This window comes from Amphiprion ocellaris, chromosome 10 (genome assembly GCF_022539595.1).
Source record: "Amphiprion ocellaris isolate individual 3 ecotype Okinawa chromosome 10, ASM2253959v1, whole genome shotgun sequence".
Lineage (NCBI taxonomy): Eukaryota > Metazoa > Chordata > Actinopteri > Pomacentridae > Amphiprion > Amphiprion ocellaris.
In genome coordinates this window covers 35,231,887-35,248,617 of record NC_072775.1, presented here as the reverse complement: position 1 = coordinate 35,248,617, position 16,731 = coordinate 35,231,887, and the positions used below count along the sequence as shown (strand labels likewise).

The 16,731-nt window shown below is 37.4% G+C and overlaps 1 protein-coding gene across 3 annotated transcripts in view; it reads right to left on the bottom strand.

Moving 5' to 3' along the window:
- Positions 1-16,731, bottom strand: part of efr3a (EFR3 homolog A (S. cerevisiae)) — a 129,632-nt gene that overhangs the window by 14,626 nt on the left and 98,275 nt on the right. For 2 of the 3 annotated variants that reach the window (XM_055014683.1, XM_055014682.1), the window contains exons 12-20: positions 16,499-16,550; positions 14,436-14,608; positions 13,364-13,439; positions 11,092-11,253; positions 9,175-9,306; positions 9,015-9,082; positions 7,706-7,833; positions 6,175-6,225; positions 559-638 (exon numbers count right to left, since the gene is read on the bottom strand). In XM_055014683.1, coding sequence (XP_054870658.1) covers positions 559-638; positions 6,175-6,225; positions 7,706-7,833; positions 9,015-9,082; positions 9,175-9,306; positions 11,092-11,253; positions 13,364-13,439; positions 14,436-14,608; positions 16,499-16,550 — 922 coding nt within the window. Of the gene's footprint in view, positions 1-558; positions 645-6,174; positions 6,226-7,705; positions 7,834-9,014; positions 9,083-9,174; positions 9,307-11,091; positions 11,254-13,363; positions 13,440-14,435; positions 14,609-16,498; positions 16,551-16,731 lie in introns of all 3 variants that reach the window. The other variant, XM_055014684.1, reaches the window with a different exon arrangement.

Genomic DNA, 16,731 nt, shown 5'->3' with positions numbered 1-16,731 from the left:
CACCTTCAAATATTACCTGAGAAGCCATTTTAAGGGTTCAGTATCTCCAGAAATAAAAATCCAACAGTCATTAAATGTGGTGAGGACTTAGACAGAATAGATGTTTGGAAAGTCTGACCAGACAGGGTTCCAGTTTTTAGATGTTTAGACTAAATGTTGATGTGGACTCATTGGTAGGAACCAGAACCTGGAGTTCATAGAGGTCTAGATGTTGGTGTTCCTTGAAGTCTAGATGTTGGTGTTCTGACTTGAAGTGTGTCCAAAATGACAAAAAATGTATGGAAAATGACTTAAAACTTGTCCAAGTTGACTTTACATCTGTGCAAAATGAATAAAAGTTAGTCAAATAATGGATTAAGTCCATCCAAAGTAACCTAAAACTGTCCAAAATGACAACACTAAATAATTATTGGTCCTTAAAAATGGGAAATAAAGTGCAAAATGTTCCAACCAAGGGTGGTATAGTGTCTCCATAACGTTCCTGTAAGTGTTTATATCTGGATGGATCCATATTTCTAATAAAATACCGTTTTTGGTTGACCAAAATAGTGAACCGACCTTGTCTGGAAGGCTGTTGGACATGATGTCCACCTGCAGGGAGATGGTGTCTACGAAGCTCTTCCTCCTGGTCAGACGATCTTCATCTGCAGGACGACAGAAAAAAACTCTGAGATTCACTCCACAGTTAAACCCTGAGTTTATATTTCATATATGTATGACTATTAATGTATATCACAGGTCAACAGGAGAATTTTTGTATCGTGTTTATGTAGTTTCTATGCAGTAAAATGTTCAGTTTCTACTGAAAACTCTTTAAAATATGACCCTGAGTACCCTTTCCACCTCTGAGAAGACCTTATAGTTAAGTAAAAGTACCAATACCGTAGTACAGAAATACAGTTACTGGAAAAATACCTGCATTTGACTTTATGTAAAAGGGTTAGTAAGGGTGCTGTATTTTGTCATTCATGTTGCGTTTGAGGACATTCGGTGAGTTTTGACAATAAACTGTGGTAAGCTAAGGTAAGATAGGAAAGATAACGTGAGGTAAGCTAAGGTAAGATAAGGTAACCTAAGGTCAGCTAGAATAAGCTAAGGTAAGACAAGATAAGCTAAGATAAGGTAAGGTAAACTAAGGTAAGGTAAGCGAAGCTAGGATAAACTAAGCTAAGGTAAGACAAGAAACGATGCTAAGCTAAAATGAAATAAGGTAAGACGAGCTAAGACAAGGTAAGGTATGATAAGATGAGGTAAGCTAAACTAAGATATGCTAAGCTAAGGTAAGACAAGATAAGCTAAGATAAGGTAAACTAAGGTGAGGTAAAGGAAGCTAGGATAAACTAAGCTAAGGAAGGACAAGGAAAAGGAAGATAAGATAATCTAAGGTAAGCTAGGATAAGCTAAGGTAAGGTGAGGCAAGCTAAGCTAAGATAAGACAAGATGAGGTAAGCTATGCTAAGCTAAAGTAAAATAAGGTAAGATAAGATGATCTAAGACAAGGTAAGGTATGATAAGATGAGGTAAGCTAAGCTAAGATATGCTAAGCTAAGGTAAGACCAGATAAGCTAAGATAGGGTAAAATAAGGTAAGACGAGCTAAGACAAGGTAAGGTATGATAAGATGAGGTAAGCTAAACTAAGATATGCTAAGCTAAGGTAAGACAAGATAAGCTAAGATAAGGTAAACTAAGGTGAGGTAAAGGAAGCTAGGATAAACTAAGCTAAGGAAGGACAAGGAAAAGGAAGATAAGATAATCTAAGGTAAGCTAGGATAAGCTAAGGTAAGATAAGGTGAGGCAAGCTAAGCTAAGATAAGACAAGATGAGGTAAGCTATGCTAAGCTAAAGTAAAATAAGGTAAGATAAGATGATCTAAGACAAGGTAAGGTATGATAAGATGAGGTAAGCTAAGCTAAGATATGCTAAGCTAAGGTAAGACCAGATAAGCTAAGATAGGGTAAAATAAGGTAAGACGAGCTAAGACAAGGTAAGCTAAGCTAAGGCACGATAAGGCAAGCTAAGCCAAGATAAGCTAAGGCACAATAAGCTAAATTAAGCTAAGATGACCTAATCTAAGGTAAGCTAAACCAATATAGGAAAAGATAAGCTACCGAGGTAATGGGGTGAATTTTGACACCAGACTGCTGTGATTTAACCAAAGCAGAGCAGCGTCCAGATCGGGACAGTGGAGGCGTGAAAACAGAGGAGCAGCTCTCTGAACAGTCGTGACCTTTGTTGGTAAAAGTGAGGCTCAGCGTTGGGCTCTAATGAGGAGGCTGATGTTAGAGGACAGATGTGGGACAGATGCGAGAGTTTAGTTTCACACTCTGCTGGATTATCTGCTGAAGGAAGAACCTCAGACTGAAAATGACATCCAGTAAAATTAAAGTTGCTTAAGGTTCTCTGAGAGTCACTTTAAATACCAACAGGAAGTCTTGTTCCAGAGCAAGTTTTATCCTTTTAAACTGAGAAAACTCACAGTGTGGACTGTAAATACTGAGAAATCGGATCTTCTTACACATTACAGCTCTTTAAAATCCTTCACTTTGACAGTCAGGAGGGTTGAAAGTGGATTTGAGGATCCTGCTCATCAGTTTTAGAACGGTTTTACCACCAGGTTATTTTTCTAAAGAACCAGGTTTAGGACTAAAACAGGGAAAAGCTGCTATAAAAGATGTTGTAGAATCTCTGGTGAACTATTTTTATTTAGTGCTTTAGTCTTTTTATTGATTAAATTTGGGCATTTTGTCTGCCTTCTCTAAACCACTTTGTAATACCTGATTGTGCTAAGCTAAGGTAAGATAAGATAAGCTAGGATAAGCTAAGCTAGACAAGATAAGCTAAGGTAAGGTAAGCTATGCAAAGTAAGCTAAGGTAAGATAAGATAGGGTGAGGTAAGTAAGCTAAGGAAAGGTAAGGTAAGGTAAAATAAAATAACCTAAGGTAAGCTAGGATAAGCTAAGCTATGGTAAGACAAGATAAGCAAAGATAAGGTAAGCTAAGCTAAGATAAAGTAAGGTAAGCTAAGATAAAGTAAGCTAAGATAAAGTAAGCTAAGATAAAGTAAGCAAAGATAAGGTAAGTCAAGGTAAGCTAAGCTAAGTTAAAATAAGGTAAACCAGGCTAAGTTAAGCTAAGGTACGTTAAGGGATGTCAAGATAACATAATCTAAGATAAAGTAAGCTAAGCTAAAATACAGTAAGCTAAGCAAAGATAAGCTAAGCTAAGATAAGGTGTGATAAGATAAGGGTGGTTAAGCTAAGCTAAGATGGGGGGGTTAACAGTGTTACAGCAGCAAACGTGTTGAGAACATTAGTAGAAAATAAAAATACACATAATTACTGTTGATATTGTTCAGATTCTTCCATATATAAAGGTTCAGATGTTGTATAAATATCTTCAGATGTAAAAAACATCAACATTCCACATATCTGCACATTTAAAAACAGTGATATTTGCACAGATTGTTCTGAACGTAGACACACTGATAATGTCCACAAACCAAGTTGAACAAACTGACAGTATCTGAACAGCAAAACCTGAAACCATATTTGTTCTGGATGAAGTTCCACGTGACTAAAAACAAACTTTTTTTTTACACCAACAGCATGAAGCACAACTACAACTGTCTACATTTACCATCATGTACTCACCAGAAAAAGTCCAAATGCAGGCAGAACAGTTACAGAAACGATCAGATCATTCAGTTAAATGTTCATTCTGACTGACATCTGCAGCTAAACACAACATCAGTCCTTTAAACTGAGCTACAATGGTTCTGCTACAGATCTCTGAGGGTTGTAGGGTTTGGGGAGGTTTTCCTGTCAGAGGTGGATCCTGTTTAGCTCAGAAGAAAGCAGGAAAATAGGTAAGGTAAGACAAGATAAGCTAAGACAAGGAGAGGTAAGACAACATAAGGTAAGCTACGATAAGGTAACCTAAGGTAAAGTAAGCAAAAATGAGCTAGGATAAGCTAAGCTAAAGTAAGACAAGATAAGGTAAGGTAAGATAAGATGAGGCGAGATAAGATAAGATAAGCTAAGGTAAGGTAACCTAAGGTAAAGTAAGCTAAGATAAGCTAGGACAAGCTACGGTAAGATGAGATAAGCTAAAGCAAGGTAGGCTAAGGCAAGGTAAGCTAAGCTAAAGTAAGGTAAGCTAAGGTAAGACAAGATAAGCTAAGGTGAAGTAAGTTGAGGTCAGATAAGATAACCTAAGGTAAGCTAGGATAAGCTAAGCCAGGGAAAGATGAGATAAGCTAAGTTAAGATAAGGTAAGATAAGGTAAAGTGAGGTAAGGTAAGATAAGATAAGGTGAGGTATGCTAATGTAAGCTAAGCTAAGGTAAGTATAAGATAACTGAAGATAAGCTAGGATAGGCTAAGCTAAGGTAAGACAAGATAAGATAAGGTAAACCAAGGTAAGGTAAGAAAAGTTAAAATAAGCTAGGATAAGCTAAGGCAAGATAAGTTAAGATAAGGTAAGCTAGGATCAGCGAAGATAAGGTAAGACAAGATTAGCTAAGACAAGGTAAGCTAAGGTAAGGTGAGGTAAGGAAAATAGGAAGGTAACTTATTTAACTGTAAGTTTCATTGTTACGCGGTCTGAAAATCACTTAATCAGATGCACGATTCTTCTACCATTTATCAAAAATCACGATTGAAAGCAGTGGGAAACGGTTCAGAAACAGGAGTTGTTGAGTTTGTTAAACCCTTAAATGCAGTAAAATTTTCAGTAGATCCTGCAGATTCAGATGTTAGCCGCTAACATTAACCGCTAACATTAGCCAGCTTTCTGCTCTTGTCTCGGTTTATGAGGAATCAAAAAATAAAACATGAAAATATTACCTAGTTATTCTGTCTGTAAATTATCACAAACCTGCACATAAAAAGTTACAGTTAAAAGGTTTTAATAAGGAGAATATTTAAGGATTGGTTATAAAATGTTTTTCTCTGTTGACGTTATATAAAAGATGGTCGACTGAGAGCAGAGTTTTGAGCTTCCTGTAAACTGAAAACAGAATTTAGAATGAAACATCTTGTGTCTTGAAGTTAATTAATTTAAATGAACTGTACAGAATCTCCTGAAGTACATAATTTAAACTTTTATTGTGGAAAAAACACGTTTGATTCAAAGAAAAAGTGTTAAATCTAATGTCTATTTATTTTTTATTATTGTTGTTATAATTAATGTAGTTATGACTGTTATTATTGATATTGTTGTTATTGTTATTTTTACTATTGTCATTATTATTATTATTATCAGTTTATTTAAAAAGGGACCATGTACAATATTAAACATAAATGTTTCCATTTGATGTATTGCACCAGAGTTAGCTTTAAGCTAATTTCCATCTGCAGTCCCTTGGCAGGTCACAATAAAAACATCAAAACATTAAAATGTTACAAAAAAAGTACATGACACAGTGAAACAAAACATTATACACACACTCTTAAAAGCACACACGTACACACACACACACAAATGCCAATTAAAAGGACATTGCTAGACTAAAAAACATACACACACACTCTTAAACGCACACATGTACACACAGTCACACACAAACACCAATTAGAAAGACATTAATGGTTGCAGTTCTGAGTGTTCTTAAGCAAGTTTTTTTTGATATTGTTATCACTGTTGTATTGTTGTTGTTATTGTTATTATTGTAGTTATTGTTGTTACTGTTATTATTGTTTTTAATGTTATTGTTGTTACTATTGTTATTTTTACCTTCTAATAGTCTTTTAAAACTTTATTTTGTTGCTAATTTTAGTTATTTATTCTCTTATTTCAGACTTTTTTGTGTCGTGTGTTTCTGGTTTACCTTTTATTTTATTTTATTACATTTTATTTTATTGTAATTTATTTTATTCCATTTGTTCTTTCCCTCTCTTTAATGTGTGGATCTTTCTTTTCTTTCTTGTTTGTCTGTAAAACATTTTGTAAACTGTGTTTTTGAAAGACGCTGTATAAATAAAGTTTATTGTTATTATTGTAAAGTTATTTCATGTTTTTCAGGTTCTTCTGTCTTGTTTTCAGAGATTAGAAACATAAATGAAGCTCAGATTAAAGTGCTGGAGTCTGACTTTACAGTTTTTCACTAAACGCAGCTTTAAGGTCAGGAAAGCACGTCTACCAGCTAAAAGCTCAGGGCCTCTACGTCGTCGTTACCTCTGGACGTCTGCTTGCACCTGTGCAGGATTTTTCCTACCGTGTAAAGAACTGAAGTTACACGAAGCCAGAGGACAGAAAGCAGAAGGAGACTGACTGTTAGACCAGAGACCAGACGCTTTTCTCACCTGTTCACCCGTTTGAGGAGGTGAAAGTGAAAGTAAAGTTTGAATTCAGAGTCTGAATTCATCCATTTGTACAAACAAAAAGCCTGTAAATAATGAAAATACATCACAGCACTAAACAGGAGCTGCATTAATCTCGAGGATCAGCTGTTTTTTTTTCTGTTGTTTTAATCTGCACTTTAACTGAAGGAGAAACGCTGCGACGGCCTTCGGTCTAATGAAGCTCATCACATCTTTCGTTTTCTTTTCACCGAACTTTAAGCCGTTAATCCCACAAAGCTTCAAACCGTTCTGGGGTCCACCGAGAGTTCAACAGAAATAGAAAAAAAGAGTTAAATCCTTTAAATCTGACGTCTTCATAACCTGAACATCGAACTTTTAGCACCTTTAGTGTATTTCTGCTGCTTTTTTACAGCATAATGGGACCAAAAGTGTCAACAAATAAAAATATTTTCAGCCTGACGTGTTGAAACTTGGATCATTTTCTCATTTCTGATAAAGTTTGAGCCATAATTTGCTGCACAGAAGCTCGAATCAAGCAGATTTCAGGAGCTTTAAAAACAGAAAAAATGTTCAAATTTCCTGACTAATGTTTTGAGAACATTGATTCATTCTGGGAGTCTGGGAGGCGAGAAGGACGGAAACTGAGAGCCAACATCTTCTACAGAAAGATCTGGATGAGCGTCCTGACGGTCTGCAGGAAGCCCAATCGGACAAACTGACTCAGAATTGAACAAAAAGTGGGCGCCTGTATAGCTCAACGGGCGACCCATGTACAGGGGCTGGTCCCCGACGCAGCGGCCCCGGTTCGATTCCCGTTCACGGCCTTTTGCTGCACGTCTTCCCCCCATTTCCTGTCTGTCTCTCACTGTGCCTATAGAATAAAGCCGAAAAGGCCAAAAAAAAACTCAAAAAGAAGAACAAAAAATGACTCAAAATTTGAACAAAATGACTCAAAACTTGAAACAAATGGACTTGAAATGGTCCACAAAGTTCAAAATGTGTCCATAATGACTCAACACTTGAACAAAATGACTGATAATTGACAAAAAGTGACTCAGACTTGAACATAGTGACTTGAAACTTGAACAAAAAAGCTCAAAACCTGAAACAAATTGACTCAGAATTGATCAAAATGGCTTGAAGCTCAAACAAAATCACTCAAAACTTGAACAAAATGACTTAAAACGTGAACTAAATTATTTGAAATTTGGACAAAATGACTTGAAACCTGAAACAAATTAAATCGGAATTGATCAAGATGACTTAAAACTGGATCAAAATGATTCAAAACTAGAACATAATGACTTGAAACTTCAACAACATTCTTGAACGGGTTTCCCAGCAGCCTGTTCTACCAGCTTGGCGTCCGCTAACGGAGGCTGAACCGTGGAAGGCGTTCGTACCTGTGACCTGGGGGATGTAGGGGATGGACAGTCGCTCTGCGTTGTATCCTGGACCGGCCAGACACTCGGCCATGTCGGCCGTCTGGAAGTACAGCTGCCGGTCTTCTTTGTCCAGAGATTCGGGGAGTCTGGGAGGAGAGAGGACAGAAAACTGAGATCCAACATCTTCTCCAGAAACATGTGGATGAGTGTCCTGATAATCTACAGGAAGTCCACATTTAGCCTCTGAAGCTGGAGAATGAGGATTTAAGTCAGAAATAGACTCTTATAATCTCATAATCAGGTTTTATCTGCAGATGTCGCTGATTTTAGGCGTCTAGACGGAGCCGAGAGAAAACAAACTGAATGGAGGAGAGGATTTTATTTGGTGTTTCTGGACAAAGATCCTGATAAAAAACAGATAGAAATGTTTAAAATGTAATTGTTTCATGCTTTCAATGAGATTTTTTCTTAATTTTGAAATCTCCAACAGTCTCCCCTTTTTATATCAGATATTTTTGTTTTCAGAGGGATTACAGTGAATGTTATCAGGACTAGTCAATGTTTGTTATAATAATGAGAATATATTTCTCCTAAACTGGACTCCAGGGTTGAGCTATTTGAGAAAAATAAGAGTTTTTTTTTTTTTTTTTTTTAAACATTTAGAGAATAAGATGCTATTTAAAATCAGAGAAAATAGAATTTAGAAATCTAATAATGAATATTTAGGAAGAAAAAACAATCACAAAAAGAGAAAGACATTGTAAAGGACAGTGGTCGAAGGGTGTCAAATGTATAAAGAAAGAAATCTAAAAGGGCTGCATGAGAGGAGGAATATTAGTATATAAACTCAGATATAAAGATAAAAAGTCAAAAAACTGGAAAAAAGCGTGTTGAATGTTATTGAAGCTAATCTGCAGCGCAGACGGGGCAGTGTAGAGGGAGGAACTAGATGTGTAGCTAATGGTGTCATCGGCGTACAGATGGATGTGTGAATTGGTGGCAGCATGGGTTATATTGTTGATGTAAATGTTAAAGAGCATTGGACCAAGTATTGAACCCTGTGGAACTCCTTTGTGAATTGGTAAAGAGTCTGAGAGAAGACCCTCCACCCTCAGAACTGCAGAACAGTAGCTTCTGAAACAACTTACGCAATTCTTGGAAAAAACAATATTTCGTAACATTTCCAACAGAATGAAGTGGTCGACAGAGTCAAATGCCTTAGCAAAGTCTTTTAAAGCTCAGTGAGGTAATGAAGAACCTTAATTAAACCTCCTGAATGATTTCTGTCTCTAGAAAAGCTCAAAATGAACCTGTTCTGGGTACTTACCGACATTTATCCCTAAAGATGTGCTCTGGGAGGAGATATGGAGCATCCAGGTTCCTCAGCTCAATAACCTGAAGACACAACAGTTTAAATATGGAATCAAACGGTAGATAATTGAATAAAAAACTGGTTTAACAGCAGAAAAGTGAAGTTGAAGCTGCACCTTGCTGACGTGTTGACAGAACGGAGGGTTGGCGATCATCTGGCTCAGGAAGTTGAGGTACGCCGCCACCAGAGCGTTGATGCCACAACGGATGAACATCGGCATGTTCTCCTCGCTGCCCAGAGCCATGTCCTGCACCCAAACCAGACAGGAAGTGACTCATTTTAGGTGGAACTTTAAAGATTAATCGAGCAGCTGCACAGTTGGAGGCTTTGGAAAACTTTTTGTTTGTTTCTTTAGGTTTGTTAGCAATCAGCAAAAATGTGTTTCCTGCCTTTGCTGTTTATTGCAGTCATATTCTTGTGCCCTGTTTGTCACTTTGTCTGTTTTTTGCGTGTTTTGTGAATTGTTTGTCATTTGGTGCCTTGTTTTTGTCGTTTTTTGTCTCTTTTACAGCAGTTGTGTCTCCACATACTGTAGATGTTTTCCTATCTCCATGTTTCCTCTCCAGACTTTTCCTTTCTATTCTGCAGAAAGATGCTTCACCATGCTGAATGCATCTCCAACAACTTGCTGATGACTCGTTTGTGTAATTTGGTGTCTTGTTTTTGTCATTTTGTATCTCGTTTTTGTTGTTTACTGTCCCATTATGGTTGTTTTATGCGTCTCTGAGACAGTTTTGTTTTATTGCGTTCACTTTGTCTCATTTTGTGTCTGTTTTTTTAAAAAATCATTTTCTTTCTCATTTTTGATGTTTTTTGCCTTATTTGTCTCATTTTTGAGTCCCTTAGGAACAACCATGTCTCCTTTCTTTCATTTTTGATCTCGTTTTTTTTTTTTTTCACTTTGTTTCAAATTTTGGTCATTTTATGCGTCTTTGGTACACTTTCGTCTTTTTGTGTTCACTTTGTGTCTCCTTTTGGTTGTTTTCTATATTTTTCTAGCATATTCTGTGTGATATTTCATATTTTTTTTAATTGTGGTGGTCACTTTACTCTTTCTGCTTGTTACTACCACAACAGAATTTCTCCTTGAGCAATCTTTCTATTCTATTCTATTCTATTCTTAAATAAAAAACAAATAAATGTGCATGCCTGTGGATTATAGTGGTATTTAGTGGATTGAGAGTGTAAATTCTGTACATTTTTGCCACAAAGACTCATTTTCATGGTCTTATATGCGACTCTGTGAGGGTTTAAGACGTCTAGAACCAGAGAGGAGATGTTCCCGGTGAAGGAAGTGGTGTTTGTGTTTTGCTGTGACGTTTTGTAGATGATCAGATCTCAGCGTGATGCTCCGACATGCAGCTGCAGCATCGTCTTCACACCTCCGAGGTTTTATCGGAGCCGAGTGTCGCCTGCAGTCCGATGGCATTAAGGAGTGGACCGATGACGACGACAACACGGCTTCTCATCAAACACAAACCTGACAGCAGCGACACAACCTCACCGAGGGTTTGTAGGCGAAGAGTGTTAACGTTTAAACCCTCAACACTAGAAGAGGTTAGTGTGTTTACTTCTATCGCATGCAGAAAAATCTTTTGCTTTTTTATTTTTTCTACATTTATGAAAGAAAGTTTCCTACAACTTTCATCTTTTGCTTCTTTCCTTAGGTCCCTGCTTTGCTGCGTGTTCTTTAATGTTTCTGTACAAGATGCAATCAGAAAGTTGTGAGCCTTTTAAAAATCAAAAATCACACCTAATTAAAACTGATCTGTCAACTCTGTTGAAGTAGACGACTTGTGCAGCAACATAGTACTGCACCAAACGACATAAAATGGCTCAGAATTTATCAAAATGACTCAAACCTTGAACAAAATGACTCGAAACTTGAACAGAAGAACTCAAAACCTGAAACAAATTGGCTTAGAATTGATCAAAAGGACTTGAAACTCAAATAAAATGGCTTGAAACCATCTAAAATGCGTGCTGGAAGGGAAACAACCTTCGTGAGGATTAGGGGTTGGTGGGTTGGTACCTGCAGAGCGATGGCGAGGCGGATCAGGTCGATGACCACCTCCTCGTTGGCCAGCTCGATGGTCACAGTGGCCAGGGTGGTGAAGAGCAGCTCGAAGTTCTTGTGGACGTTGTCTTCCTCCTTGCAGCCCAGATAGATGTGTCGGTAGAGCTGCTGGCCGTGCTGGAGGAGCAAACAGGAAACAGAAAGAAGAGGTTCAACATCAGGAGGTGGAACGACAGATCAGTTTAGAGACGCTCCACCAAAACCATTAAAACCATTAAAACCCATCTTTGGATGTTAAACCGCCTTCGTCAGCCGTTTACCAGGTTCTGATTCCATCATCACCTAAAACGTGGAAAAACAACAACTTTCCTAAAGACTTCTCTGTTTTTGTTCTGCAGATGGACAAAGTTTTGTTTGTTTCTTCGAGGTTTTTAAGGAGCTACTAAACTAAAAATACTTTCCTGCTTGTTCTGCTGTTTATTGCAGCCATTTTTATGTCTTGTCATTTAGTTAGTTTTTTTTTCGTGTTTAGTGTCTTATTTTTGTTTCGTCTTGTTTTTGTCATTTTGTGTCTTGTTTTTGTCATTTTATGTCTTGTTTTTGTTGTTCTGTGTCTTGTTTTTGCCATTCTGTGTCTTGTTTTTTGTCATTTTATGTCTTGTTTTTGTCATATTGTACCCTATTTTTGTTGTTTTATATCTTGTTTTTCTCATTTTACTTCTTTGTTGTTTTGTGTCTTGTTTTGGTCATTTTATGTCCTCTGTAGCCCACAGTGCCACCTTGTGACGACTCCAGATGACTTCGTTAATGGAAACGCAGCTGATTTGTGACACGGATGCATGTTAATTATGTGGTATTTTCCTTAAACATGGTGTTTTTACTGCTACTGAGGCAATCCGACCCTCACACTCATATGAAATATCTGCTTTTATATTTAGTTTCCAGTAATTAATTTTAGACTCCAGCTGCTTTCACTGCAGCTGTCCTCATTTACATAATGCTGCTGAATTAATTAACACAAAAATGTCATTTTCTACATAACCCTGCCAACATTTCCTCTGTTTTAAGGATCCATTGCCTTCCTTCGTCCTCTGTGGCAGGAAGCTGAACATATTTGGGAGATTTGTTCTTAAAGACGCCACCTTCAGCACTTTTTAAACACATTTCTGACGTTTCATTATCCGTCAGCGAACGGCTCGGTCGAGGAAATAATCAGAAGATTTAACGCTTAATCTGCCTTTTCTGAAAGTCGGCGGCAGATCGACTCTCCATGACGTGAATAGAGGAAGTTATAGTGCCAGAAACTGAAAATGCCAAAGAAAAGATTAATCCAATTAAGCGAGTCGGCCTAAAAATAGCCTTGAGTGTCAGAGAGACGCTCTCCGTTAGATAAATTAAACTCTGGCTGCAGACTTCGAGGATTCGGACTCTCGACACGCAGGTTAATGGGAAGCGAAGGCCGGCCGCTTCCATTCAGCGCTAATGAATGACAATTAGAGTGCCTTAACGAGCTCTGACAGCAGGTGGGAGTCGGCTTCACCTGCTATGAACGCCGGACGTGATGCCGGTTAAAGCGAGGAGAGGTTAAAATAAATAGAACAAAGTGACTCGGAATTGAACAAAAGGACTTGAAACCTGAAACAAACTGACTTAGAATTTATCAGAATGACTTGAAACATGAACAGAATGATTCAAAACCGGGACAAAATGACTTGAAACTTGAACAAAATGATTCAAAACTGGAAAAAAATGACTTGAAATTTGTACAGAATGACTTGAAACTGGAACAAAATGACTTAAAACTTGAGTAGAATGATTTGAAACATGAATAAAATGACTCAAAACGAATAAAATGACTCAAAATTGGAACAAAATGACTTGAAATTTGGACAAAAACTTGTTTTTGTCAATTTATGTCTCATTTTGATTCTTGTTTATGTCGTTTTCAAAGTGTTTAAGTTTAAATTAAGTCATGAGTAATTAAGTTACTACGGCAATCCAACCCATCCAATAATTTGCAAATTTAAAGGTTTACCTAAATCATCATGTTAGAATTTTTAAGCTCAAACTAAATTTGCTCCTCTTGGCTTTTTTTTGTAGATTCAGACTTCAGCAGCTCTCTAAAGAAAACAGATTTAACAGGAAGCGTTTTAAACATTCAGTCAGAAAATTAGCAGAACAGAAGGCTCTAGAACTGAATATAATCTGCTGTCCACCACAAAAAACAAGATGAACACATTTGATTAACTTTCTACTGAAGCAGAAGAACATTCGTAAGATTTTCTACCTTCTTCATGAAAGCGACGTCTTGTTTGGAAATCTTCTCTCTTTTAATCTTCAGGGCTGCGACGTTTGGAATGATCCTGGGACAGACAGAAAAACATCTAATACTACATTTACCCTCTAACACTACATTTACTATTTAACACTACATTTACCCTCTAACACTATATTTACACTCGAACACTACATTTACCCTGTAAAACTACATTTACTCTCTAATAGTACATTTACCCTCCAACACTACATTTACCCTCTAATGGTACATTTACCCTCTAATACTACATTTACCCTCTAACATTACATTTACGTTCTAACACTACATTTACCCTCTAATACTACATTTACCATCTAATACTACATTTACCCAGTAATACTACAATTACCCTCTAACACTACATTTACCCTCTAACACTACATTTACTATTTAACACTACATTGATACTCTAGTACTACATTTACCCTCTAGTACTACATTTACCATCTAATACTTCATTTACCCTCTAACGTTACATTTACCCTCTAATAGTACATTTACCCTCTAACACTACATTTACCCTGTAATATTACATTTACCCTCTAATACTACATTTACCCTCTAATACTACATTTACCATCTAATACTACATTTACCCTCTAACACTACATTTACTTTTTAACACTACATTTACCCTCTAACACTACATTTACCCTCTAACATTGCATTTACCCTGTAATACTACATTTACCCTCTAACACTACATTTACTATTTAACACTACATTTACCCTCTAGTACTACATTTACCCTCTAGTACTACATTTACCTTCTAACACTACATTTACCCTCTAATACTACATTTACCCTCTAACACTACATTTACCCTCTAACACTACATTTACCCTCTAGTACTACATTTACCCTCTAGTACTACATTTACCCTCTAATACTGCATTTACCCTCTAACACTACATTTACCCTGTAATATTACATTTACCCTGTAATACTACATTTACCCTCTAGTACTACATTTACCCTCTAACACTACATTTACCCTCTAATACTGCATTTACCCTGTAATACTACATGTACTACACTGACCTGATGCCGCGTAGCTTGGCCCGGTTGTCGTGGCGATCAATGATGTTGTGCAGGATCTCCAGGACCAGCTGCCTCAGCTCGCTGTCCTCCATCAGGGAGATGGAGAACAGAGGGTCCAGGAAGGGAGGAGGCAGCGCCGCCGCCATGGACTTGGACTTGAAGCCAGAGGTGACCTGAGGACAGAGACGGAGGTGAGACTTCTGGAACCATGGCGACGTCAAACCTCCGAGCAACAACGGAGCTGAAAGGTTCTCCTCCAGCAGATGGACCTGAACAACCGTACTGATCCCAGCAGGAGGCCCTGAACCAGCCCTGATGGTCGGCACGTCGCCTCACGCCAATTACTGTGAGGTTACCGTGGTTACGCCTGGGGTTGAACCGGTTATGATTTCAGAGGCGATACTGAGCAACATGAGAAAAACTCTGCAGCTGATATCTGAGATTCATGTCGACCCTCTGAGCTCATTTTTACTCACTGTTGGTTCTTTTTTCTCTGTAATATAACGTCTGTGGAAACAGAAGGACCATGAAGAACCCAGAAATGTAAGAAGATTAAATGTCAATTAAAGGAATTAAAAAGACAAAGTGAGCCGAATTTGTTTAATCATTTATTCTACAAATATTGAAAAAACTTGCTCCTCTGTTCACTGTTTCTGAGCAATGATGCATTTTACTCTAATTGTCCAAAATAATCCAAAATAATCCAAAATTACTCAAAAATTGTGCAAAATTATGCAAAATTGTTCAACATAGCTCAAAAATTGTCAAAAATTACACAAAATTATCCAAAATAACTCAAAAATTGTTCAAAATGTCTGTTTGTGATCCATACTGCAGTTTACCTTCAGTCTAATTCTCCAAAATACTCAAAATTTGTAAAAAAAATTTAAAAATGTCTGAAATGACTTAAAGTTTCTCAAAATTACACAAAATTTATTAACATAACTCAAAAATTGCCCAAAATAACAAAAAATTGTTCAAAATGACTCAAAAATTATCCCAAATTACGCAAAATGACTCAAAAATGACTCAAAAACTGTCTAAAATTACACAAAATTGTCAAAAATGACTGTTTCTGAGGCATATTACATTTTACTCTCAGTCTAATTGTCCACAATACTCAAAACTAGTCCAAAAGAATTCAAAAAAATTGTCCAAAATGACTTAAAATTTTCTAAAATTATGCAAAAGTATCCAAAATAACTCAGAAATTGTCCAAAATAAATAAAAAATGTTAAAAATGGCTAAAACAAATTGTCCAAAATAGCTGTTTCTGAGCCATGCTGCATTGATTTTTTTGATCCAGTGGCTTTGATTTTCCTCTGTCAAACACAACCTGCAGTTCATCTGAAAAGTCTGATTTTTTATCACCTGACTGTCAGTTTCAGATGAGTCTCTAACAGTTTCAGTGGCAAGAAGTGGAGAATATTTAGCTTTTCACAGAATGTGGTCAGAAAAAAGGCAGCTTTTTGCTGTATTTTTCAAAGAAACGTAGACTAGTGTCTCTACCGGAATATTCAGATTTAATGCTCAGATTTAGTTTCCTGATGGAGCAGCGCCTCATGGATCTGCTTCTACAGTGTTCTTGCTGAGGAATGGTGTCATTGTGGTGATTTTTTGAAGACAACATGCCTTCATTTGGGCGTTGGGAGGGTTTCACACCTCCAGGCAGCGAGTGATTCACCTCCAGCCTTCAGCTCGACTAACAATCCTCCAACATCTGGGTCTCTGGTGTCAACAACACAATCCTCTTACTTCCCTCGGCCCCAGCTGCAGCCGTTATAAATATTCCGACCTTTCACCGGGAGCAGGTGGCGTCGAGCCGGGGGGCAGCCGAGGACATCCGAGCGTGCACGGACCGCCGGCGTGCACGAGCATGCAGCAGGAAGGGAAGCTAAGCTAAGCTAACGTGTAGCTGCTAATGAAGGAAACTTAGGTGGAGAGTCAGGTTTACTGATGGAGAAGTGGCACCGACAGAGCAGCAGGTCCTGAAAGCATCAGTTGTGAAGATTCTCTCTGATCATCAGGTGTTCAGCATATGAACTAATATCTCAAAGACTCACCATGATGAGGGAGCTGAGCAGCATCGTCTGGATCCTCTTTGTTCCCTGATGTCTGAGTCACAAAAAACAGATATGCAGTCAGAACTGAAGCCCAAATTCAACTTTAAATTTCATTGCTACAGAATTAAAAAGTCTACTGTGCAAAAGAAAAACAGTAAAATTATGCTTGTAGTTTTCTCCAGCTACACATAAAAACTACAGACATGCATAAAGAAATGGAATTTATCAGAATT